General features: G+C 39.1%; 1 protein-coding gene across 4 annotated transcripts; it reads left to right on the top strand.

Moving 5' to 3' along the window:
• Positions 1-1,803: 1,803 nt before the first annotated feature.
• LOC114320721 (homeobox-leucine zipper protein HDG2) lies at positions 1,804-22,844 on the top strand. Of its 4 annotated transcripts, none has more exons than XM_028267793.2 (14): positions 1,804-2,084; positions 2,207-2,351; positions 2,592-2,709; positions 3,428-3,639; positions 3,829-3,946; positions 4,178-4,366; positions 4,476-4,913; positions 5,009-5,110; positions 5,257-5,457; positions 5,711-5,891; positions 5,996-6,267; positions 20,779-20,874; positions 20,977-21,362; positions 22,400-22,844. In XM_028267793.2, the coding sequence occupies exons 3-13, from the start codon at positions 2,611-2,613 to the stop codon at positions 21,340-21,342; spliced, it is 2,274 nt and encodes a 757-aa protein (XP_028123594.2). In that variant the 5' UTR covers positions 1,804-2,084; positions 2,207-2,351; positions 2,592-2,610; the 3' UTR covers positions 21,343-21,362; positions 22,400-22,844. The 4 variants fall into 4 exon arrangements, with proteins under 4 accessions (XP_028123594.2, XP_028123596.2, XP_028123595.2 ...); XM_028267795.2 differs by having other exon boundaries at positions 20,977-21,358; XM_028267794.2 differs by lacking the exon at positions 1,804-2,084 and having other exon boundaries at positions 2,207-2,418.
• The last annotated feature ends 3,063 nt before the right edge of the window (positions 22,845-25,907 follow it).

Below are 25,907 nucleotides of genomic sequence, written 5' to 3' on the forward strand. Positions count from 1 at the left end.
TGGAAAAATTGACTGGAATGCCTAGAATCCGCTCAAAATTCAATGTACGTCGTCACTAGAAGGTGATTAATTGTATCTAGATCGTCCATCAAATAACAATTTCAAGCAAGGGTGGAGGGAAAAGGGCGACAGGGTCACGTGCCCCTCAATTTTGAGAAATTTATTTATTTATTATTATTAATTTTTTTGTGTGTGTCTTGTTTTCATATACAAAATGTATATTTTTTTTCTTAACATATTTTTTAGTTAATGATTTATTGTATTATTTGATACTTTAAGGGCATGTTTGATTAGAAGGATTAAAGTATGGGATTGAGATTATCAATCTGCGGACCCAATTATCCTATGTTTGTTTTGACATTTTGGTTTAGGATTATTAATCCAATAGATAATTAATCTAACAAATTTATAGGATTATTAGTAATGGGGTAGGGATGGGATATTGAATACTACACTAATTTGATAGGATTGTTAATACCTCACTATTAGTCTTGTGAATTAAACATGACCTAAGAGCACTATCAGGTATTATTTATGTAATAGTTTAAACTAATAGTATAGCGAAAATCTTATAGATTGGATATAATGAACTCATTATTTTCAAGCAATTGACAGACTATTTAGTGTGTTTTGTGATTTCTCATGCTTTGAGCATCACGTAAGCAATGTTATATGGTATTCTAAGACTGTTTAATAATTTTCATTTGAAACACATCATTTATAAGCAATGTCATCTCTTTATTTTATGCCATAAACGATGTGTTTTTATTTTTCAAAATTAAGAATTTTGATCCATAATTTTGTGTTAAAATTACAAACTTACATCACCATCCCGCACCGAGCTATTCTACACTATTATAAAATTTTAATTTGTTCATATTAATAATGAATATATAATTTTTATGCTTAAATTTAACTCATAAAATTATTATTATCTTAACGTTCATCATGATTTTTTTTAAATAAAAAATTATAATTAATAGTGCTCCTTCCAACTCAATTTCTTGCCACCGCCACTTCCTTTGACACCAAGGATTTTCTAGAGTGTTTTTTTCTTAAAATTTCCTAAAGTGATGTAGTGTGTGGTTGAGATTTAATGTTAAAAAATTAATGTGACTTGTTATTAAATCTCAATAATACAATGCACCACTTTAAGAAATTTTAAGAAAAAGGCTGAACATTAATGAGACAATTTCTCAAGTTTCTACTAATCCAATCACTCTAAGAATTTATATGCCACGTATTTTACACCACTTTCATCTTTGAGATAATGCTAACCGAGAAGGTGGCCAAAAAATAAGAGGGCCAACTTTTCTGAGATTATGGCATTTACAAACTTCCTAGATTTGTAAAATCAACAATAATCATAATATTACAATATCTTTTGATTCTAAAGATTAATTACCTTACCTTGCAACATTTTACATACTAAAAATCTTCTCTTTGGCTACTATAAATCCATTTTTGTTTCTTCATATTTTCTTGATAAAGGAACTCAAAAATTGAAAGAAAAGCAATCATCATCCTAATGAAGAGCAAAGTTAATAATTAAGGTATGGTTAAAATGCTTTGGTAAGGAGTTTGGTAGTCCTCAACCTTTTCACCAAACACTCCAAGAAGAAAACTGTAAACCAAATTCTCTCTCTCTCTCTCTCTCTCTCTCTCTCTCTCTCCAAAGCATTTACAGCTCCTATCCATTAAATGCTATTGCACCATCTCTACACACCTTGCAATAACTGCTTGCTGCCACAATTTTCAATTTTTTCTCCATCTTTTTCCCTTTTTCTCTCTGCCCTTTCCACCACTTCGTCCATTGCTATCTCCTCTTGATTCTCTCTTTTCTCTCTTCCCCTTCTTATCCCCTCTCTCTCTCTCTCTCTCTCTCTCTCTCATCTTCATCTCTCTATCTACACACCTTGGCTTCTTCTTAACCTACTTCATCCCCAAGGCCCGCCTTGTCAAAACCCACATTTACATTCTCATTCTCTGTGTTTACAATCAACAAGAGAGTCTTTCATTAGATCTATCAAGCCTTCTTTTTATAGGGTTTTTACAGAGCTTCTCAATAGCTTTTCTGTGGTCAAGTATGTATAATTGTATCTTGTTTTGTTTTAGTGGTTTTACAAAACCACCATTCTTCTTCTCGTTTCATATCATATCTCTTGTATATATCTCATTTATATCTGTTTCAATTTTACTCTTGCAGGTAGTTTTAAGAGAGAGAAAGAGATACAGAAATAAAATTAAAAAAAAAAAAGTGAAGACTTGACTTAGTTGGATTCAACGTGATATATCTCTCGACACTTGATATATAGAGCCTGAAAATCTGATCTGCGAAAAGCCTATATCAAGTATATATATATTTCACCCTGCCTTTGGATTTCATTCACTTTCTCGTGAAAGATTTGATAGACTTCAGTGACACCTGCCTTCTATTTTTTTTTTTTGAAAATAATAAAAATAAAAAACTGTTTCTAGTCCATATAGCTTCTTCAGACATCTCCACAAGGATGTCTGAGAAATTCAATCGTCAAAGATACATCAAGAATACATATAGCATACACTGATCACATATTTCCTATGCTGTTTAGGGTTTCTGAGGAGCGAAACATGCCTGCTGGAATCATGATCTCCGCGAGACAGATGCCAACCTTGATCGGAACTGGGGGGCCTGCATTTGGATCTTCTTCTGGGCTTACCCTTGGACAGGTTATCTCTAAAAACTCTTCGTGTACACATTTGCGTAAAAAGAAAATTTATACATAATGATATACGCGGTTTTTTATTTTGTCGTGGCTAATGTGTTTTCTTTTTAGGCTCTTATGTCTAATTTTGTAGCCAATTCTTTGTTGAGACATTGATTTACCCACTTGGTTTTTGATTTTCCATGACTGATTTCTCTCTCTCATCATATACATAGATCTTTCTTTTATTTCTTCCATTTTATATGGCTTAAAATGGTTTATAAAGTTGTACCCAATATAAAATGGTTTATAAGTTGTCTGATATGGATTAGCAAAAGTCATTTGCCTTTTCAAGTAAATCCATCTCGATTTTCGAAAAACGCGTATGTTCTTTTTTCTTTTTGTATTTTTCGAGAGAGAGAGAGAGAGAGAGAGAATTCAGCTATCTAAATCCAGGTCAACTGTTTCTTACTCTTTTGTCATACATTTTCAACGTGGGTTTATCTTGGAAAGCAGACAGACACAGAGGTTTTTACTCAATTTCGTTTCTTCACATCAAATAGGGTTTCTCTATTCTTTCCTTACATTTCCAGTCCTAGTTTTTCTGTACACACACAACACACATACATATATACGTGAAATAAAACATTCTTGGAGAGTATGTTTTTCTGTCTCTTGAGTGGTACAAGCAAACATATAAACAGTACGCCTGGAATTCCTTGTGATTCATAGATGTTTTGCAGTCTAACTTGATGGACGGCCAGCTTAATCCACTGGAGATTGCCCAAAGCACTGCAGAAAGTGATGTCGGAAGGATGAGAGATGACGAATTCGATAGCAAATCTGGCAGCGACAACCATGAGGGAGGCTCCGGTGAGGATCAAGACCCCAATTCGAGGAAGAGGAAAAAGCGGTATCACCGTCATACTCAGCATCAGATCCAAGAAATGGAAGCGTAAGCAAGCGCTCATATCAAACTTATTAACATTTTTGTGCTGTTTATGTTTTTTGTAAAGATTTGGGAGGGGGAAAAAAAAAAAAAAAAAAAAGCTTGTTTATGATATTCTTCTTGAAAGCATCTTTAGACCTAACTTTTTTAGCCTCTTTTATGTTTTTTTTTTTTTTTGAATTTTTTGGTTTTTAGTTTCTTCAAAGAGTGTCCACACCCGGATGACAAGCAAAGGAAGGAACTGAGCCGTGAATTGGGGTTAGAGCCTCTGCAAATCAAGTTTTGGTTCCAAAACAAGCGCACCCAAATGAAGGTAATTGTTTTCTATTTTGCATTCTTTTCCTTAAACTATGCTTTCCAAGTATAACACTCTCTGCATTACCATATTTTCTGTGTGAGTTTTCGTGATCTTATCTGATTGCAAGAATACTTTGCAATATCTTACTGTTTTGTAATAAAATGTAGGTTGAAATTAGTCAACCCTTTGTGTTTCCTTTGCTAATTCCATTTAATTTATTTATTTTTGGTGGGTAATCTCTCACAGATGCAACATGAACGCCATGACAACACACAACTTCGAGCTGAGAACGAAAAGCTTCGGGCTGAAAACATGAGGTACAGGGAAGCTCTTAGCAATGCCTCCTGCCCCACTTGCGGAGGCCCAACTGCTTTAGGGGAAATGTCATTTGATGAGCATCATTTGCGCGTGGAGAATTCTCGATTAAGAGAAGAGGTATTTGCCAATTGCTATATATATGTAGATTTTTTTAATCAAATATTTGATAAATCTGCAGTAGTTATTTTGGCAGTGATGTTGCAAGTTCTGTTTGTTTTGGTTTTAGATTGACAGGATTGCTGCAATAGCTGCAAAGTATGTGGGCAAGCCTGTAGTTAACTATCCAATTGTTTCACCTCCGATCACTCCACGGTCACTTGAACTTGGGAATTTCGGTGGGCAGCCAGGCATTGGATCGACGGAGCTATATGGGGCGGGAGACCTACTGAGGTCAATTGGTGGACATACTGATCAAGCAGATAAGCAGATGATTGTTGAGCTTGCAGTGGCAGCCATGGAGGAGCTGACCAGAATGGCCCAAATTGGTGACCCACTTTGGATGCCGGGCATTGACAACACCTATGTGCTAAATGAAGAAGAATACTTCCGGACATTTCCTAGAGGAATTGGGCCAAAGCCTATGGGGTTCAGATCTGAAGCATCGCGCGAATCTGCCGTTGTTATAATGAACCACACTAACCTTGTCGAAATTCTCATGGATGTGGTATTTCTCATATTCAAATTTTTTTAATTTTTTAATTTTTTTTCAGTTAGATGGATATTTGATTTGGTCCTAAAACAACTTGTTATGTTAATTAGAATCAATGGTCGGCTGTGTTCTCTGGTATTGTCTCGAGAGCTATGACTATGGAGGTCCTATCAACAGGAGTAGCAGGAAACTATAATGGAGCCTTGCAAGTGGTAACAAACATAGAGCTTCACTTCTCTTATTTGTCATTATTGTTAAAACATTGCAAAGTTGATTGATTGTATTCCTGGTATTTGCACAAATTGTTCTTTATGTACTAACCAATTTGCTTCTTGATACATAAACTCTGATTTTTCAGATGACTGCTGAATTCCAAGTGCTTTCACCTCTTGTTCCGACTCGGGAGACCTATTTTGTGAGGTACTGTAAGCACCATGTTGATGGGACTTGGGCAGTGGTGGATGTTTCTTTGGACAGTTTGCGCCCTAGCCCATTAGCAAGGTGCCGAAGAAGGCCATCTGGATGTTTAATTCAGGAAATGCCCAATGGATACTCAAAGGTGAAACAATTTAAATTACTAACTATTAGTTAGAGAGAATTGATACATATATACACAAAATCTAGTCACAGAATCGGACACGCTACTCACGTACGTTCGTCTATGTCAGGTTGTGTGACCGGATTCTATATATCTAGAACATTAATGTTAGTTCAATTGAAACTTTATTAGCATTAGTATTTAGTGCTAGTTCACTAACTAATTCTCTTTTTTCTATCTGTCTGTTTATCTTTCTTGTTTTCAAATGTTGTAGGTTACATGGATAGAGCATGTTGAAGTGGATGACAGAGGTGTTCATAACATATACAAGCCACTTGTCAACTCCGGGCTTGCTTTTGGGGCAAAACGCTGGGTTTCTGCGCTTGATAGACAATGTGAACGGCTTGCAAGTGCCATGGCAACAAATCTTCCTCCTAACGATGTTGGTAATACCGGTACTTACAATTTCCCCAAACTTCTCTGACTATCATTACACAATAAACTAGTAAAAAACACTATCATTGTTAGGGCTCTACTTATGTCATTTGTTATTGCAAAGTGATAACTTCTACAGAAGGAAGGAGGAGCATGTTGAAGCTAGCAGAGAGGATGGTTACAAGCTTTTGTGGAGGAGTGAGTGCTTCCACTTCTCACACATGGACGATGCTATCTGGCAGTGGAGCTGATGATGTGAGGGTCATGACCAGGAAGAGCATAGATGATCCAGGCCGCCCTCCTGGTATTGTGCTAAGCGCTGCAACTTCATTTTGGCTTCCAGTTCCACCAAAAAGAGTGTTCGATTTCCTTCGGGATGAGCACTCTCGGAATGAGGTATTTGAACGTTCAAAAATTATTCAGTAGTATTGAAGAAACAATTCATGATGTCAATGACATGAATAACTGTCAATTCATGATGCCAATGAAATGAACTATGTGGATTAGAAAACAATCCTGATTAAGGTAGCTTCAATAGATTGTTCTCTATCTTATTGATTACTACTTAGATATGTGCCGAGCTAATTATATTGGGGTTGCAAAAAGAAATCCTTTAATTGATTATTCAATTAACTAAACAGTGTATGTAATCATCTCTTGTATATTATAGTTGTGCGAGTTATAGTGAGAGAGAGAATTGGGATGATAGGAGGAGGGTGGAAACCGGTGCTATATGGCAAGGGTACGCACTCGCAGAGCCATGATGGAGGCCGAGCTGGTATTCATACAATCTTTGTTGACAATATTCCCTCATCCTTGAACTCGAAGGGGCTCAATGATCTGTTCATGAAGTTTGGAATTGTTCGAGATGTATTCATTCCAAATAGGTTAAGGAAATCTACGCGGTCCAGGTTTGGCTTTGTCAGGTACGATTGTCCTGTAGCTGCTGAAGTGGCAATCCAAAAAGCTAATGGGCTGTGGTGTGACGATAAAGCTTTGAGAGTTAAGAAAGCAGAGTTTGAAAAGAAAGCAGTAGGTGGCAGAGGACGTCAAGAAGGGCAACCAGGGAATGGATCTGGAAGAGAGGAGGGAGGATCTCGGGGGCAAAAGGGCCAAAAAGCTCTACCAAACATAGGCTATCGGTCATATGCAGAAGCAGTGCAGCTGGGAGATAGCAAGAAAAGTGTGGGTCCCTCGGTGGTAGCCCATGAGGCAGGGAATGGATGGCTATATGATAGCCTTATTGTTAAGTTGAAAAGCTATTACTCATTTTCAAACTTCCGAAAAGCAGTCATGGAAAAAGGATCAGCAGAAATTCTGGTTAGGAGGGGGGGAGGAAGAATGGCAGTGGTGTCATTTAAATCATCTGAAGATATGAAGGAAAATGCATCAATATTAAAGGACTGCTTGCATGAATGGTGCGAATCAGTTTCGGAATGGAAGAAGTTCGGGCACATAGAGCAAGAACGTGGAGTTTGGTTGAGCTGTTATGGAGTTCCACTTAATCTATGGAGTTCAGACACCTTTAACAAGATTGGGAGATTGTGGGGGGAGGTAATCAGGTTGGATGAGGAGACAACCAACTAGTTATCTTTCAAATGTGGCAGAATTAAAATTGTTACCTCTTGTATGGGGTATATAAATTCAGTTGTTCAGGTGAGGTGTTCTGGCAGAAATTATTCAGTTAGAGTTTGTGAGGAACAAGTTAGGGTAACCAAAACTATCACAGAAGCCTGTAAGTGCTCTCTTCATGAAAGATGTAGCTCAAACAATATGGAGAACATGTATGGCAGCAATGGTGTACCAGTAGCAGAGGAGGTGGCTGAGGTGGAAGGAGAGTTGCAAGTTGCAGTGGCAGATATTGGTGAGCAGACTGTCCAGAAGAGGAATGGCATGGCAGCTTTGCAGAAGGATGTTGGGACGCATGGCATACAAGGGTCAGGTGAGTGGGAGGTGGACGATTCATCCCAGTCGCTAGTGGGAGAAACTATCATTCCAAGTATGGGGAATGTAAAAGGGGCAGAAGCATGCAACAGTGGAAAAGATATTGGTATTACAACGGTAAATAAGAGGGGGAGTAATGAGAGGGAGGGAGAGGATGAGGAAATTGTGAACCCTGGGTTTATGAAAAGTATAAGTGGATCTGGCCTTGAGAGGCCTGGGATTCGAATTCAAGTACTGTTAGAGGAGGCCCAAAACAAAGAGGTTGTGTCTAGGCCCAACCCAGAAGTTGTGAGTGTGGACTTGATGGATATAGGCCAGAAGGTGGGCCAGAATGTGGATCGGAGGGGGATGAAATTTCAACATTGCAAACCAGTAGGGAAGGAGAAAGCTCTGCTGCCCAGGCTGAAGGGAGAGCGTGGTAAGTTAGCTCGGAAAGAGGGAAAGGGAGGTCGAATTGGCGGACCATCTATAGGAGTGTGGTATAAAGGACCTGCATTCAGAGTTGCTGCGGCTATTTTATCTCGGTCAAGTTCGGCTTGTGTGGCAGAGAAGGGAGAAGACCAAGTCCTTCAGGAAGCCCGAAAGACAGTGGAGATGGGTAAATCCTTGGGCATCAGTTTTAAAGGGAAGGAAAAGGAAATAGTCCACAGAATTATGGAGCTGGAAAAAAATGATGTGGAGAGGGCAGCTAAAATGGACGAAACTGTCTTAGTTTAGACGGTTTTCATGGGTGATTTAGGTGTTTCTTGTGAGGTTTTTAATGAAGTTACTGTCTTGGAACATTAGGGGGATTGGAAGGCCGGAAAAGAGAAGAAGAATCAGGTCTCTACTCAAAGAGAGAAAAATTGATTTTGCCTTTTTTCAAGAGACTAAGAAAGAAAGTATGTCAGGCGATTTGGTTCGATCGATTTGGCATGTTGATGAATTGGAATACATGTGTGTTGATGCGGATGGTTCGGCTGGTGGGCTGCTGTGCGTGTGGAAGCCCTCAGTGTTCTCATTATCTCAGTGTAGTGGTTCAAGAAGGTTTCTCATACTGTCAGGTACACTACTTCCAGATTTTAGGTGTGTTTTGGTTCATGTTTATGCGCCTAATGATGCAGTAAGTAGGAGGCAAGTGTGGAAAGTTATTACTAGTCTCAATCTAGGATTTCCAGAACCTTGGTGTGTAGGAGGGGATTTTAATGAAATTAGAGATTTAGGGGACAGAAGAGGGTGTTTAAGAAGGGATAAAGGGATGGTAGAGTTTAACGAATTTATTGAAGAGTTAGCCTTGTATGATGTCCCTATGCATGGCAGGCAATTTTCTTGGAGTAATTCAGAAGATGGGGGTAATTGGAGTAGAATTGACAGAGTTCTTCTAGCGCCTGAGTGGTTGAGTAGGTTTAATTTTAAGCTGTGGGGCCTTCCAAGGGGTGTGTCTGACCATTGTCCATTGGTATTGATGGAGGATGAGAGGGACTGGGGGCCAAAGCCATTTAGGTTCTTAAATGCTTGGTTGTTACATCCTAATTTTTTAGATGTGGTCAAGCAAATATGGGAGACTTCAAATGTCTCTGGGTGGGCAGGATTTGTCATCGCTACAAAACTTAGATATCTTAAGATGGAATTGAAAAAATGGAATGATGAAGTGTTTGGCAATATTTCCTACTCCCTCAAAAAAGCAGAGGTGGAGCTTCATGAGCTTGATCTGGTGGCTGAGGCTAGAGTCTTGTCAGAGGCTGAGATTGTCAGACGAAGGGAGGTCAAAAAGGAGGTGTGGTCTCTTAGGAAGAGGGATGAGTGGCTTTGGCTTCAGAAATCAAGACTAGACTGGAGCTTGAAGGGGGATAAGAATACAAGGTATTTCCATATCATTGCATCCTCTAGACAGAATCGAAATTTGCTGAACTCAATTACAGTGGAAGGGGTACTCTTCGAGGATCCCATTTTGATGAAGCAGGAGGTGTTAAAGCATTTTAAAGGCTTGTTCTCTGAAAATTAGAGAAATAGGCCAAAGTTGATGGGTCAATTTAAATCTATTGGTCAGGATCCAGTGGCTGGAACCCTGGAAGCAGATTTTACTGAAGATGAGGTGTGGAGTGCTATTAGGAGTTGTGATGGGAATAAGTCTCTTGGTCCTGATGGGTTTAATCTGTTGTTCTTTCAGAAGTGCTGGGGTTGTGTGAAGTCTGATGTCTTTCTATTTTTCAAAGAATTCTATGATAATGGGAAATTGGGGGCTGGTGTGAATAATTCTTTCATCACTTTGATCCCAAAAATTAAATGCCCTTCTAGTCTATCAGATTTTAGACCGATTAGTCTCATTGGGTCTCTATACAAGATTGTAGCTAAGGTCTTGTCTAATAGAATCAAGAAGGTGATGCCTAGGGTGGTTGGAGAGGTTCAATCAGCGTTTTTGGGAGGTAGAAACATTTTCGATGGTGTACTCATTGCGAATGAGATTGTTGATTGGTGGAAGGGGAGTCGGAGAAAAGGGTTGATTCTCAAGCTGGATTTTCAGAAGGCATATGACTCTGTCAGTTGGGAGTGTCTCGTATCTATGATGGAAAATTTTGGGTTCGGGGCTAGGTGGAGAGGGTGGATCAAGGAGTGTGTAACATCGGCCAGAGTGTCTGTGTTAGTGAATGGCTCCCCTACGGCTGAGTTCTTTCCTGAAAAAGGCCTTAGGCAAGGTGATCCGTTGTCTCCATTCCTTTTCAATTTGGTAGTTGAAGGGATGAATTTGCTAATGGATCGAGCCAGATCTTTGGGGCTGGTCAAGGGAGCTGTAGTGGGCAAACATAAAGTGGTGGTTTCACATCTCCAATTTGCTGATGATACAATAATTTTCTGTGAAGCCAATATGGAGGAGGTCATGGCTATTAAACGAATTCTGAGGTGTTTTGAACTGGTTTCAGGGTTGAAGATTAACTTTCATAAGAGTTCCCTCTGTGGAATTGGTGTGTCAGATGAAGAGGTGAAGGAGTTTGCCTTTAGACTCCATTGTGCAAGCCAGAAGCTTCCGATGACGTATCTTGGTCTGCCTTTGGGGGCTAATCCCAGGTTAAGAAAAACATGGAATCCAGTCATAGAAAAGTGCAGAGTTAGATTAGCTTCTTGGAAAAGACGCTTCCTATCTTTTGGTGGGAGGTTGGTCCTTATAAAATCTGTGTTATCTAGTCTGCCTATCTATTATTTATCCATTTTCAAGATTCCTGTATCTGTGGCTAAGGGTATAGAAAGGATTCAAGCAAATTTTCTCTGGGGAGGGTCTGATTTGAAGAGAAAAGTTCATCTGGTCAGTTGGGTGGAAGCAACCAAAAGTAAAGAGAATGGGGGTTTGGGTATTAGAAGAGTCAAGATGGTTAATGAGTGCTTGTTGACTAAATGGTGGTGGAGGTTTGGGGCTGAATCAAATACTGTGTGGAAAAGAGTTTTGTGTAGTAGGTATGGATCAGTGGGTGGAAATTGGTTGCCTAGTACTTCATTCTCTGGCTCTTATTCAAAAATCTGGAATGGTATTATTAGTTTAGGTCAATCTAACCCACAGCTTTTGAGTGTTTTCCTGGACAATAGTCGGGTGGTGGTGGGAAATGGGTTTAGAATTCAGTTTTGGACTGATTACTGGCTGGGGGCTTGCTGTGTCAAGAATGAGTTTCCTAGGATGTATAGTCTTTCAACTGAAAAGGAGGTGTCTCTGAGAGTGGTGCTACAGAGGAAGGAAGCTTCACCTAGGGGGACTTTCAAGTTTAGAAGAAGGTTATTGGGTTGGGAGAATGATGAGCTTAGAAGATTGAGTACCTTTGTGGACCAGAATATGGTTGGCCTCTCGGATAGGGAGGATCGTCTTGGATGGTTGGCATCTCCATCTGCTGAGTTTTCGGTCTCCTCTCTGTATTCTTTGGCTGAGCCGTCTTCTACACTAGTGGTAACAAAGTTCATCTGGAATAATTTTTCTCCTCCAAAGGTTCAATTTTTAGTTTGGCTAGCATGGAAGGGGAGACTAAAAACAGCTAGTTTTCTTCAGAGGATTGGTGTGTTGGAGCCGGAAGCCTCTGCTATGTGTGTGTTTTGTAATGAAGGGTTAGAATCTGTATTTCATCTTCTTATATGGTGCCCATTTGCTTGGAGAATTTGGTGTGATCTGATGCAGTGGTAGGGATTGACTTGGGTAATTCCACAAACAGTGGAAGGGATTCTTAATTGGTGGAGGGGCTTCAAGTGGAGAAAAAACCTGAATAAGATCTGGCGAATTATACCATTTGCGATTTTGTGGTCGTTATGGAAATTCAGGAATGAGAAACTATTCTGTGATAGCCAAATGCACTTGGAGGAGCTGTGTGAGCAAGGTTTTAAAAAGCGGCCGCAACCGTTACGTAACGCCGTTACGTAACGGTTTTGGCGGTTACCGCCACCCGTTACGGCCGCTTTTGCAGTGTGATTGAGATTCACAGGTGTGTCGGCCGTTGCGGCTGCCATAGCGGTCGTAATGGTGCCGTAACAGCCGTAATGGCCTGTTACGCACCGTTACATAACGGTTCCAAACTTTTTCTTTTGAAAAAACACACAAAAAAAAGCTGAAAATGGGAGAAGAGGGATAGAGAGAAGAGGGAAGATAAAGAGAGAAAATGGAGGAGCAAGAGATAGAGAGAGAGAAGAGGGAAGATGAAAAACATGTTATTGATTTGTTAAAACTGTAAGACCTATGGTATTCTATTCAGCTGCTATCACTAAACCATTTTGTTTGTGTGTCTATCTATATATTGTTTGAAAATAATAATAATAATAATAATAATAATAATAAGTGTGGTCATTATCTATTTGGCTTGATTAAAATATGTATATATATATATATATATTTAGGCTCTTATTTATTCTCTTACTTTTGTCATTGTTTATCTTATATATAATAGTTAGTGATTGATTTTTTATATAATATAAAGTCATTAATTATTAAAATAAAATGTAAAAAACTCAGTTTATAGTGATTTAAAAAAATGAAATATATTGGATCATACTTAAAAATTTACAAAAATTGATCAATATTTATTTTTAACCCAATAAATATGATCATGGCAAAAAATATGTGTATTGGTAAGTTTTTTTCAAATTGTGCGAAAAATAAAAAAATTCACGGTTCCGGTTACCGCAACCGTTACACTACGGCCTTTACACCCCGCAACCGCAACCGCGTTACCGCCACCGTTACGGCGACCGCAACCGCTTTTCAGAACCTTGTGTGTGAGTTAATCAAGACGAGGATTGCATTGTGGGCTAAATTGTACACTCAGGATTGCTGTTACTCAGTGCAGCAGATTATCTGCAACATTCAGGAGATTCGGGTTGGAAATGGTTAGTATGCTGGTATGCTGCTGGTGGTTTGATCTGTATGCTACCTGCCTGCTCTGTTTAGAAGGTATGCTGGCTGACCTGATGCTGTGGTTCAGCAGCAGCTTTCTGACTTGTTGGGGCCTTTTAAGACTGGTTCGAGAGCCTAATCTGTGCCATGAAGCAAGGGTGTGTGGTCTCTGCTGGTGGTGTTATAGGTGAAGTACGAATTTTGGAAGCCTGTTACTATGCTGTGTGTGGTCAGGTTTCTAGCAAGAAGATATGTTGCTGGTAGGCTGCTGGTATGGGGCTTATATGCTGCTGTTGGTCTGGCTGTAGGGGTTGGTTGATGGCGTATCTGGAGTCACATTTGGTGGTAGTATTTCAGGGTCCCCCTATCCTGCTCTGTCTTTGCTCTTCCTTTTTTCTTTCTCTTTGTTTCCTTCATTGGTTCCTCACCAATTTAGGGTCTTGTGCTTTCTACTCTTCTCTCTTTCTTGATGTAAGTTGTGTATGCTATACTTTCTTCATCAATAAAGTGGGCTTCTGTTGATCAAAAAATTGATTATTCAATTAATATAGAATAAAATAGGTGACACATTTTATTTTGTTCTTCTATAGATGATTTAAGTACTAGTAAAGGAAATTTCTACTTTAATTGAGTTTGACATTTCCAAACTTGATGTACAGTGATTGCTGAAACATTGTTGGTTGTGTGGGTGAACTATGCTGTGTGGACTAATATGCATACTTCAGCCACGATCTCTTTAGAAACTAAAATTATTATAATTATTTCCTTTGTACCTATAAATCCACTACAACATATAAGAGTTTTAGAAATCAAATATTTTGATCTTTAAAAGTGAAAATTTTGTTACAAAAGACATTTAGGGATCAATTTCTATCATCATGAGCATATCGCTGAAAAGTCGTCCCAAAAAGTAAAAAACAAAGTTTTTAGTGACAAAATTTTGAAAATGTCACTAATAAATAGACTTTTAGGGACAAAATAATTTGGTCTCAAAATAGTTTATTTTTTGAGAGAAAAAATTTGGTCCCAAAAAGATAATAATTCATTACTAATATTCAATTTTTGTTTCTAAAAATATAATGACAATACTTTTCGCAACAAAATTATTTAGTCCCTAAAAAATAATTTTGTCTCTAATTTTTAGTCTCTAAGACCTTAATTTTTTGTAGTGACCAAGGTAAATTATTATATTATAAAATAATATAATACAATCAATGTGTTGTTATAACCTTTTTTTTGATCGGCAAAAGAAAAGCTTTATTGATGAAAAACAAAACAAGAGTGATAAGAATACATCAATAAAGAAGAGGGTGCAAAAAGCATCACAGTGAAACATTTGGATCCCAACTAGGTTGGCACCAAAACGCACACCCAATCATCTGCTAGCACACACTCGAGGCTCCAAGATGGTGAGAAACCAACAAACAGAGCAGAACTAAACAAAACAAGACAAAAACAAGAAGACAACAGCCAAACACTAGCAGATCATCCCCAGCCACTGGACATCCATACAAACCCAGATTTCAACACAAAGCAGCTCGGAACAGTTAAGAACATCCTCTGATTTGGCGCCAATTGAGAGTTAAATCATCAACGGAGTAAGGAAGATCTTTAATAGATGCTTTCAGCCAAAGTACAGCTCTAGTTTTGATATTTTCACTCAATCCAGAGAGACTAGGTTGAGCCTCTGCAAAGACACATTCATTCCTAAGTTTCCAAAGCGACCAAAGAACGATAAGGGGGATAGCTCTCCAAATTAACCTATCAAAATTTTTGAGCTTGACATTTATCCACCATTGGAGAAGATCATCCACTGATCCTTGAATGCACCAGGAGAACCCCCACTCATTAATTATAGATGACCAAATCAACCAAGAAAATGGGCAATGAAGCAAGATATGGACAGCAGTTTCAGGTTGAGAACGACAAAATGGGCAGATGAGAGAAGCAGAAGCATCTAAGATGCCAATTCTGTGCATAAACACTGCTGTCTTGATTTTGTTTTTCCAGGCCAGCCAAGTAAAGAATGAAACCTTAGGAGGGACAGCCCCATTCCAAATATGCTTGCAAATGATAGGATGAGGCCCTAGGATAGAGTTAGAGGCAGAGTAAAGAGAGGACACGGAAAATACACCAGGACTAGTAGATGCTGAAGCCCAGATAAGACGATCAGCCCTGTCAATTGACAGAGATGGAGCTGAAGATAGTAGACCAAGTAAATTAGCTTCTTCTACCAATTCCCAACTGAAAAGCACTCTCCTATTAGGAAAATTCCAATTGTTTGGGCTAGACTTTCTTGCCATGAACTGTTGTAGAGAACCTTCTTTATCTGTAGAAAGATTAAAGAGAAGGGGAAAAGAAGACTTGAGACTAGAGCTGCCACACCATCTGTCATGCCAAAATTTAATCCTACTCCCATCCCCCACTTGGATTTGGCAGTTATCTATGTAGAAATTGTAAACATTTGTGCTATGAAACCCAATAGATAATATGTCCTTCCATACTCTAGAATGTTTGTAGGAGGACTTTAAAGGCGGATGCCAACTAGCCTCATCAATATTGTATTTGCTACAGATAGCTCTCCTCCAAAGAAAGTTTACTTGAGTACCAAATTTCCACCACCATTTGAGCAATAGACAAGCATTCATATCTCTTATTCTTCTGATACCCAGGCCCCCTTGGTTCAAGCTTTTGGTTACCTCCCCCCATTTCACTAAATGCACTTTCCTTTTAAGATCATTACTGCCCCATAAAAAAGCTGCCTCAATCTTTTCGAATTCTTTTGCCACACCTTCTGGCATCTTAAACAAAGAAAGAAAGTACACTGGTAAACTAGATAGAGTAGACTTGATTAGGGTTAATCTACCTGCAAAGGATAGCAGTTTCCTCTTCCACCCTGAGAGTTTAGATCTGATCTTGTCAATCACAGGCTTCCAGGTGGATTTTTTACCAGGATTAGCACCAAGAGGCAGACCCAGAAATTTCAAAGGAAGGCTATGTACTTTACAGTTAAGGAGATGAGCAAAAGAGAGCAATAAAGAATCAGACACACCGACGCCACACACCACGCTTTTGTGATAATTAATTCTAAGCCCAGATAGGATTTCAAAGCACCTAAGGATTCTTTTGATAAGTACCATTTGATCCCAATCTGCCTCAGAAAAAAGAATTGAGTCATCTGCAAATTGTAGGTGAGACAAGAGGACATCTTTGGAACCGACATGAACACCTCTAAGAATGCCAAGATTAATTGCTCTGACCAAAAGAATGTTTAACCCCTCAGCCACAATATTGAATAAGAAAGGTGATAACGGATCGCCCTGCCTAAGCCCTCTTTGTGGTGAGAATTCCTTAGTTGGAGCACCATTCACAAGAATGGAAATCCTTACTGTAGACACACAAGTTTTCATCCAAGAGATCCATTTGTTACCAAACCCAAAACTAGATAGCAGAGAGAACAAGAATTCCCAGTTAACCGAATCAAAAGCCTTTTCAAAATCTAGCTTTAGGATCAAACCATTCTTGTTGGTCTTCTTCCAACCATCTACTACTTCATTGGCAATGAACACCCCATCAAGGATGTTTCTTCCACCGATGAAAGCAGTTTGAGTTTCACCAATAATTGAGGATAGAGCTGGCTTCAGTCTATGTGTTAACACCTTTGCCAAAATTTTGTACAAGGAGCTTACAAGACTAATGGGTCTGTAATCAGAAAGGCCGGAGGGATTTTCCAACTTAGGAATTAAACTAATGAAGGTACTATTAATCCCATAAGTCAGTTTGCTATTTGCGTGGAAGTCTGCAAAGAATTGCATGATCTCAGGCTTCATAGTCTTCCAAAATTTCTGATAACACAACAGATTGAAACCATCGGGGCCAGGGGCTTTGTTAGTATTACAATCCTTAATTGCAGCCAACACCTCAGCTTCACTGAACTCTGCAACAAGATGGTGAGAAACATAGTCTGCCTCAATGGTGTTGAATGGCCCTCCCAAGACGGGTCTGTTGGCCCAATCCTCAGTAAACAACTTCTTGAAGTGTTGGTAGACCTCTAATTGAACCCTGCTAGGATCCTCATAAGACACGTCGTTAACTACTATAGAGCTGATCATGTTTCTACTCTGTCTGGTATTAGCAAAAACATGGAAGAATCTAGTATTCTTATCCCCATTTAGAGTCCAGTTCAATCTGGATTTTTGATGCCAAATCCACTCCACCATTCTGAGCAAATGCCACATTTCTCCTCTGACCACTCTTCTTCTTGACCGCCCAGAATCATCTAATAGTCCATCCTCTGCTAAGATGTCTAATGTATGCAATTCCGCCTCTAGAGCCTTGAGTTTGGATGTGACATGACCAAACACTTCAACATTCCATTTTTTTAACTCTGTCTTTAGCTGCTTTAATTTTTGAACAATTCTGAATCCGGCCCACCCTGTAACAGTAGTGCTGCTCCAAATGTTTACAAAGAACTTAGAGAAACTGGGATGGAGAGTCCAGGCATTGAGAAACTTGAAAGGCTTGGGACCCCAGTCTCTTTCATCTTCCATCAGCAGCAGAGGACAGTGATCAGAAACTAGTCGAGGCAGGCCCCATAACTTCAATCTGAAGCTAATCAACCATTCTGGGCTGAGGAGTACTCTGTCTATGCGGCTCCATTTCTCAGCTTCCTGGGCATTACACCAGGTGTATTTCCTACCATGAAGAGGTAAGTCATGGAGCTCACATTTCTCAATAAACTCATTAAAATGCTTCATCCCCATGTCTCTCCTGGAGCAGCCAATCCTCTCACCTATATGTCTAATTTCATTGAAGTCTCCACCCATACACCAAGGTGCAGGAAAGTGATCCTTAAGCTTGACTATACCCGCCCAAAAAGATGTTCTAGCAGAGGGGTTATTTGGTGCATATATGTTTATCAAAACACAATCAAAGGAATTATACAAAGAGCCAGAAAGTAGTATATACCTCCTATTGCAGCAGCAGCCAGATAATTGGAACACTGAAGGGTCCCAAATGCATAGAAGTCCACCAGCAGAGCCTACAGGATCCACAGACATGAACTCCATGCTTCTGCAACCCCAAAGCTTTCTAGCCACATTTTCGGAGTCTACAGCTTGCTTGGTTTCTTGGAAAAAAACAATGTCAACATGCTTGTCCTTTAGCAATCTTTTAATTCTTCCCTTCTTCTCAGGTTTACCTAAACCCCTAATGTTCCAAGATAAGAGCTTCATAGATAAACAGAATGACAGGCTCAAGGCTCCCAAGAGCAGAAGCTTATTTTTGATTCTGCCCCTTATCAGAAATTCTGTCCTTGTCTTTAAGCTCTAAATCAATTATCTTGCTCAACACAGTGTCATCTTTCCCATTGTATTTGATGCCTAAGCATTTCCCCAAGTGTAAAGTGGCTTTGGCCTCCTCCAATAGATCATTGTTCGAAGATGAGCTACCATCAGATAGATCAGATTGAGCAAAAGCAGAAGCTGCTGGACTGAAGATAACTGACTTAGAAGAGTGCTTGTGGGCTGCTGTTGCAGTTCTATAGCCGTGTAATCTAGCAAAGCTAGTAAAGCCCTCTACATGAGTCTTCTTCTTCCCTTTTTTCTTTTCAGGCTGCAGAGACTTTGTATTGAGGATGGGGGATTTAGCTTTGACCGAATGAATGAGGTTCATGGGTAATAACCCAGCAGGTCTTGGCTTGGAAAGGGGAGTAGCAGAGTGTACATGGGCTGCTATGCCGTTACTTAGAGGATTAAAATTGACAGAGTCAATGGGCTGTGGTGGAATTTCGGAGCCACTAGGAGAGTGGGCCAAGAAGACTTCCAAATTAATGCCAGGCCCTATGCTAGGCCTAAGACTAGTAAGAGGTTCAATAGCCAAGTTTTCGTCCAAATAGTTATCAGGACCAATACCATTATTAAAATCATACCTGCTAATATGATCAGAAGAGAAAGCTTGCTGAGCACACCTCAACTTGCCATCATTACTTTTTGAATTTAGCTCTGACCCATCCATCGAAAATCCCTCAACGCATGCTGCTTTGTCTCTGCTAGAACCACCTTTGCAGGGGGTCTCCTCGACAACAGTTCCCACTTCATCAGCTATGTGACTGTCAGGAAGCTCCTTCCTCGGCACGACCTCATTTGTGCAAGCCAGGTCAGCACCAATCAAGGCTCTCCTTTCTGCCACCTCATCACCATCAATCTTCTCCCCAGCCGCTGCTGCTGGAAGGATCCTGTCCTCATCACTGAAACAGGTTTCTGTGGGGGTGGAGTCATTCAAGCCGAAGGGCTTCAATCTACTAGAGTCGGCTAGATGGTCTTCACAAACAAGTATGGGATGAGGATAGCCCTTACACTCTAGAGTAATAGTTTTGTTAATGAGCTCCATGCATACAGTAGCCACTCTAATCGTAGCATAAGCGAAGGATTTTGGGTGACAAACGTTACCGTCTATGTTGAGTATAGTGCCCCAGATATTGCCAATGCTGTTAAGAGTAGCCCTACTCCAAAGATGCAAGGGAATACCATAGCATCTCAACCACACACATCGCTCTTGTTGCAGATGATAATCTGGCCTCCATTCCATCACAGATTGGCTCCCATCCTTGAACCACTCTTTGAGCTTGCCAATGTTTGATTGCAAATCACTTGTAGATTTAAAGGAGATAATTACATCTCTACCTCCTCCTTTTCTGACTTCTACCTGCTCCATCCCTTTCTCCTCCAGGACTTTGAGGATGTTGTGAGTAGACTGTTCATTGTTGAATCTAACAATAGCACTTTCGTACAGCCAACCATTGCCCTCTGCTTTGGCTTTGATGGTTATGTTTGTGTTTGTGTTACCTTCCACTGCAGAGGTGTCACCCTTTAGGACTTCAGCAAAAGATCTGTGCCCAACCAGTGCGTCTTTACCCTTGAAGTTGATCATATCCGAGAATCTTCTGAGAGGCTGAAGCTTGTCCTTACTCTGTTCACTTCTACTATTTCTGTCGTAAGCAGCCAGTTTGACCTCTAGCATAGAGTCATCCACCAAGAGCCCATTTCCTTTTTGGATTGCGACAGATGCTGCAACGCTACAATTATACCGCACAAACCCGAATCTTGAATTGGTCACTTTCCTTCTTTTGAAAGGAATGTAAGTATCCTTCACAATCCCGAATTTGATGAAGAGTTTGTACAGAGCTTTGGCGTCCATAGTTGACGGGATGTTGTCCACAAAGACAGTGATAAGACCATGCTGTGCTTCCTTATTTTGTGCTCCACCTCCATTCCTTTGCCTCACTACCGGAATCCAGCCACCATCTCTTCCTCTGTTCACCATCATTTTTCCTGATACAAAGTCTACAACTTAACCACTGCTTAGGATAGATTCCTTAATCTTGCAGTATACTTGGAATGTGTTGTTATAACCTAATAGGAGCATCTTGATTAATTTGTTAAACTGAATCTATCAATACAAATTTTGCACTTAAATTTGTGAATAATTATTTCATAGGGACATTCATTAGTCTAGTAATAATAGATTCCCACTAAAATGTCCCTTATAGATAAATTGTTGGAGCTTTTTCTTTTTATGTATGTAATTTTTATGATGTTTACATTGAATGGTTACAATCACAGTGGGACATCCTTTCTAATGGTGGTGTACTTCAAGAAATGGCACACATTGCAAATGGCCGGGAAACTGGCAATTCTGTGTCACTATTGAGAGTAAATGTAAGTTCAAGATTCTGTCTTCTCATTTATTTAATCATTTTTTTTATTCTAAACATTTGTGATTCAAACATTGTACTAATCACCAAATGGAAATTATTTCAGACCATAAGTGGAAGCCAGAACAATATGCTGATACTACAAGAAAGTTGCAGTGACCCAACTGGCTCATTCGTGATCTATGCACCGGTAGATGTTGTCGCAATGAACATGGTGTTAAGTGGGGGAGACCCGGACTATGTGGCCATTCTTCCATCAGGATTTGCTATACTACCAGATGGGCCAGCCGGGCATGGAGGTCACATTGGTGAAGGAGGTTCTGGTGGTTCTCTACTCACTGTGGCATTTCAGATTTTGGTTGATTCTACTCCAAATGCAAAGCTTTCTCTTGGATCAGTTGCGACTGTCAACAACCTCATTGCTTGCACTGTTGATAGGATTAAGGCTTCGGTGGCTGGTGAAAATGCATGAATTGCATGCCAAAAATGTGGGTAAGCTTCATTGATTTGTGCTACTTCAGATTGCTGACTTATTTAATTTGTTGTCCTACCTTCTTTAATTAATTTTCTTCATTCACAACGCCAATTAAATATTCATGATTATCATTGCCTAAAAATTTCTTAAATGCTTTTTAGGACTGGATATACATTGCTAAATTGGATTTACATTCATTGGATTGGTATCGTGCCTTGGCATGTCGTCAATATGGGTTGCATATGATTTCGCTTTCTGGAGAGTGCCAATCTTGTTAGGATGCTCTAGTTTTAGCTATGATGCAGTTTTTCCCAAAATTTTGTTTCATTGATGTTTTCTTGTAAACAAAGATGTTTTGTTTTGAAGCATAACCAAGTTTCCACCAACCAATATTCCAATGTTTTAATGATGCTTCAAAACCAAACATCTTTGTTTACAAGAAAACATCAATGAAAATTAGGCTCCTCACTAATAATTCAAAAATTATCAATCCTCAAGATTATGTATCTTATTCAACATTTGGAATTTCTCTAGATTATGAGGGGATTGCTAAAACCCTACCATTTCTTAAGTTTGTTTGGAATCGGCAGGCATCCACTACATGGTATTTTTAAATCCTTAATTCATATCCCATTTTAATCTCCCCGTTTTATATTCCACCCCAATGAGATTTAATAATTCCCTATATTGGAGGTTGACTAGGATACACAGTTCAATCCCATTACCTTATCCCTAAACAAACACAACCTACTTGTACAATGTTTAAATTAAAAATATGTTCAATTTATGTAATAGTTTCCCTTTCAGTATTGGGAGTGTGTATTACAATAATCCGATTGTAGAGATTTGTTACAATCCTTCTATTGTTTCATTATTGGCATTAAAAATACAATAGTTAATCCTCTCAAGAAAGAGAAGCTAACAAGATTCATGAATATGCACTTTCTTTGCCTTCATGCTTACGATGTTTATTTAATTTACACCACATTTATTTTTCTTTACTTTCAACTATTTGCAAAATTTAATTTTCCTTCTCTGTTTTTACTTGCTGTAGGAGCTGAATAAGGAGAAAGAGAGAAATCAGTTGGATCCCAGCTATAGAAGATGGGGAAGAAGTCAAGATCGCACCTCATACGCTTCTTTATGCCGTTTTGTGCATGCAAAGAAGCAGCCCTTATCATTTCAGCAAAATTTGAAAGGGTTAGGGGTTCGCCATTGACTTCTCCGAACAAAGTAATTAAAAGAGAATATTACAAAAACATTAGTTTATATATATATATATATTATGTTTCATCAAAGTTTCATCTGTTCTTTCTTTTTTAGGTTAGGGTTTGCATGAGTAAGGTTCGGTACTTTCTAAGCATCGTCCTGGTCCTTTTGCTTGTTCGTGTGTTTTTGAAGCTTTAGAGTGGTTGGAAGAGTTTAAACCTGTTGCAAACTCCTTCTTCATTTCTAAGATGTTCTGAAATGGTTTTGCTATAAATACTTGTGTTGTATTCTGTTTTGTGCTATTTTGTTATTAGCTAATCTTTCTTACAATTATTTGTCAACTTATGTTATGTTTTTAAACAAACGTTTATTGTATGATTTAATTATGTGGTGCTTGGGTCACAAGCTATATTTATTGAGATTGTTTTGCATTGATGAATGGTTATTAATTTATGCTGACATTGGAATATTGGTTGGTTGAAACTTGGTTATACTTCTTAAACAATGTCCCAAAACACTATAGTCATCATTAATAGTGAAGTATTAATAATCCTATTAAATTAGTGTGGTATTCATTATCTAATTGGATTAATATCTATTGGATTAATAATCCCACCCTTACCCCATTACTAATAATTCTACAAATTTGTTAGATTAATTATCCATTAGATTAATAATTCTAAACTAAAATGTTAAAACAAACATAGGATAATTGGGTCTACGAATTAATAATCTCAATCCCATACTCTAATCTACCCAATCAAACATGCCCTATATATACTTTGTAACCAGTACACTTTTCACTCCAATTTTAGTACTTAAATAATGACTTAGAAAAACTCGCTAGGATTATGTCCGTAGAGTTATGTTTGTAGAATGAATGGTACCACTGCATAAGCTTTTAAGAGAAGTCTTTTTGGATAACACAAGAGGTAAGTCTTTAACCCAACAAATTAAACATCGACGCAAAAGTTTAATTGTTTAGATCAGTAACATCAAGTTAGAACACTGCATCAATTCATAAGTGTTGGATAATTTCTCAAGGGGTAATTATTAAGTATTTCCAAATGTGATATTATTGACGTGGTGGTCCAAACTAATAACGTAAAATTACAGGTTCAATATGGTGACTCACATTTGTTAGATAGTTAGGAGATAAGGAATATAAATGTGAGTTGTGATTTCTCATTTGTCAAAAATATAGGTGAGCAATGTTACATGGCCTCTCTTCTCAAAGAAAGAAAAGAGTACTGGAAAGCAGAGATTGCTTAACAGGTTGAAATTAATACTATGGGTCTGTTTGGTAATAATTTCGTTTTTAATTTTCAGTTTATATTTATAAAAATTTAAAAAATTGTCATAAAAACTTGTTTGATAATTTTTTTTGGTTTATAAATGGTTGTCTCAGTTTATAAATTTGAAGAAAAAATGTAAACTCAAAAAATGAGTTTACGTTGCTTTTTAAACAAAAAATTAAAAATCTGACTAATATTTTTTTTTTCAATTAAATTTTTTTCCAATTATTTTTTTTTTCAATTAATTTTCTTCTCCAATTAATATTTTTTTTTTCAATTATAATGTGTATGATCCCATTGTCATAAATAATAAAAAATAAATATAAATATTTTAGGTTTGAACAAATATATTTTTTGGTTTATGTTTTTAAATTTTTTTAAACATTTTGTTCAAATCAAATGCGTTTATAGTTTATATTTTTCTAAAAATAAATAAAAATCAGTTTATAAAATTTTTGTAAGTATAAATAAAAAACATAAACGTTACCAAAAGCTCCTAATGTGCCGTTTGGTAACACTTACGTTTTCAATTTTCTGTTTATATTTACAAAAATTTTAAAAACTCAAATAAAAACTTGTTTGGTAAATTTTTTATTTATAAATCAGTGGTCTCAGTTTATAAATTTAGCCAAAAAATGTTAACTCAAAAAATGTGTTTCCGTTTTAAGTTTTGAGTTTTTTTTTTTTACCACACAATACTAGCCACCACCCGCCACCATTTTCCACCACTGTCTTCCGCCACCACCACCCACCACCCACCCCTCACCACCACCTGCCACCACCACCCACCACCCGCCACCACCACCCACCTACCACCCTTTCGCCACCACTACCCACCCCTCACCACCACCTGCCACCACCACCCACCACCACCCACCTACCACCCTTTCGCCACCACCACCACCACCCACCCCTCGTCGCCGCTGCCACCACCACTACCACCACCATCTGCTGTCCACCCGCCACTACCATCCACCGCTTGCCACCACCACTCACCACCCACCTGCCCCCACCACCCACCACCCACCTGCCACCACCATCCACCACCTGCCACCACTAGCCACCCACCACCACCACCAGCCACCCACCCGCTACCACCACCTACTCACTACCACCCGCCACCGTCACCTACCTACCCACCACCACCCGCTATTCGCCACCCACCTGCCACCACCACTCACCACCCGCCACTGCAAGCACTCACTCGTTACCACCCACCACTTGCCACCGTCACCCACCCACCTACCATCACCACCCACCACCACCCGCCATCTGCCATCCGCCACCCACCTGCCACCACCACCCGCCACCGCCACCGCCACCGCCACCGCCACCGCCACCACCCACTCGCCACCACCCACCACCCGCCATCTGCCACTCACCTGCCACCTACCCGCCCCCACCTGCCACCACGACGACCACCCACCACCCGCCGCCACGACGACGACGACGACCACCACCACCCACTCGGTACGACCCACCACCCGCCACCGTCACCCACCCACCCGCCACCACCCACTACCACCCGCTACCCACCACCCACCACCCACCACCCACCGTTACCACTTTCCACCACCGTCTTCCGCCGCCGCTTGCCACCACTTGCCGTTTCTCACTCTTTTTTATATTTTTAAATTTTTTTAAACATTTTGTCAATTACCAAACGTATTTGTAGTTTATGTTTTTCTAAAAATAAACAAAAACCAGTTTATAAAATTTTTGTAAATATAAACTGAAAACATAAACGTTACCAAACAAAACTTAAGTGTTTGTGTTTCCCTCACATTTTTTGCTTGATTGTAATGCTTTTGGAACAAAAGTCTTGTTAACAAATGTCTAAAAGTTACAAGAAAAAACAAGACTAGTGTAGAAATTAATATATTTTTCATTAGTTTCATAACACTTTTCATTTATTTTAAAATATTTTTCTAATTATTTTAGTATTTTCAATACACTTTTTATACCAATCCTCACATCAAACAATGCATTGCCTTAAAAACAAACTAGTTGTAACCCGTGCTATGCATGAGCCTTTATAAATTAAAAAACAAATCATTA

This window comes from Camellia sinensis, chromosome 7 (genome assembly GCF_055761805.1).
Source record: "Camellia sinensis isolate YWXY chromosome 7, ASM5576180v1, whole genome shotgun sequence".
Taxonomy (NCBI): domain Eukaryota; kingdom Viridiplantae; phylum Streptophyta; class Magnoliopsida; order Ericales; family Theaceae; genus Camellia; species Camellia sinensis.

Excerpts from the sequence above, each read along its gene's own strand:
- LOC114320721 (XM_028267793.2), top strand. The coding sequence starts at position 2,611 with ATGCCTGCTGGAATCATGATCTCCGCGAGACAGATGCCAACCTTGATC. Across the intron at positions 3,947-4,177 it reads ACAAGCGCACCCAAATGAAG|ATGCAACATGAACGCCATGA; the intron begins GTAATTGTTTTC and ends AATCTCTCACAG. Across the intron at positions 5,458-5,710 it reads TGCCCAATGGATACTCAAAG|GTTACATGGATAGAGCATGT; the intron begins GTGAAACAATTT and ends CAAATGTTGTAG.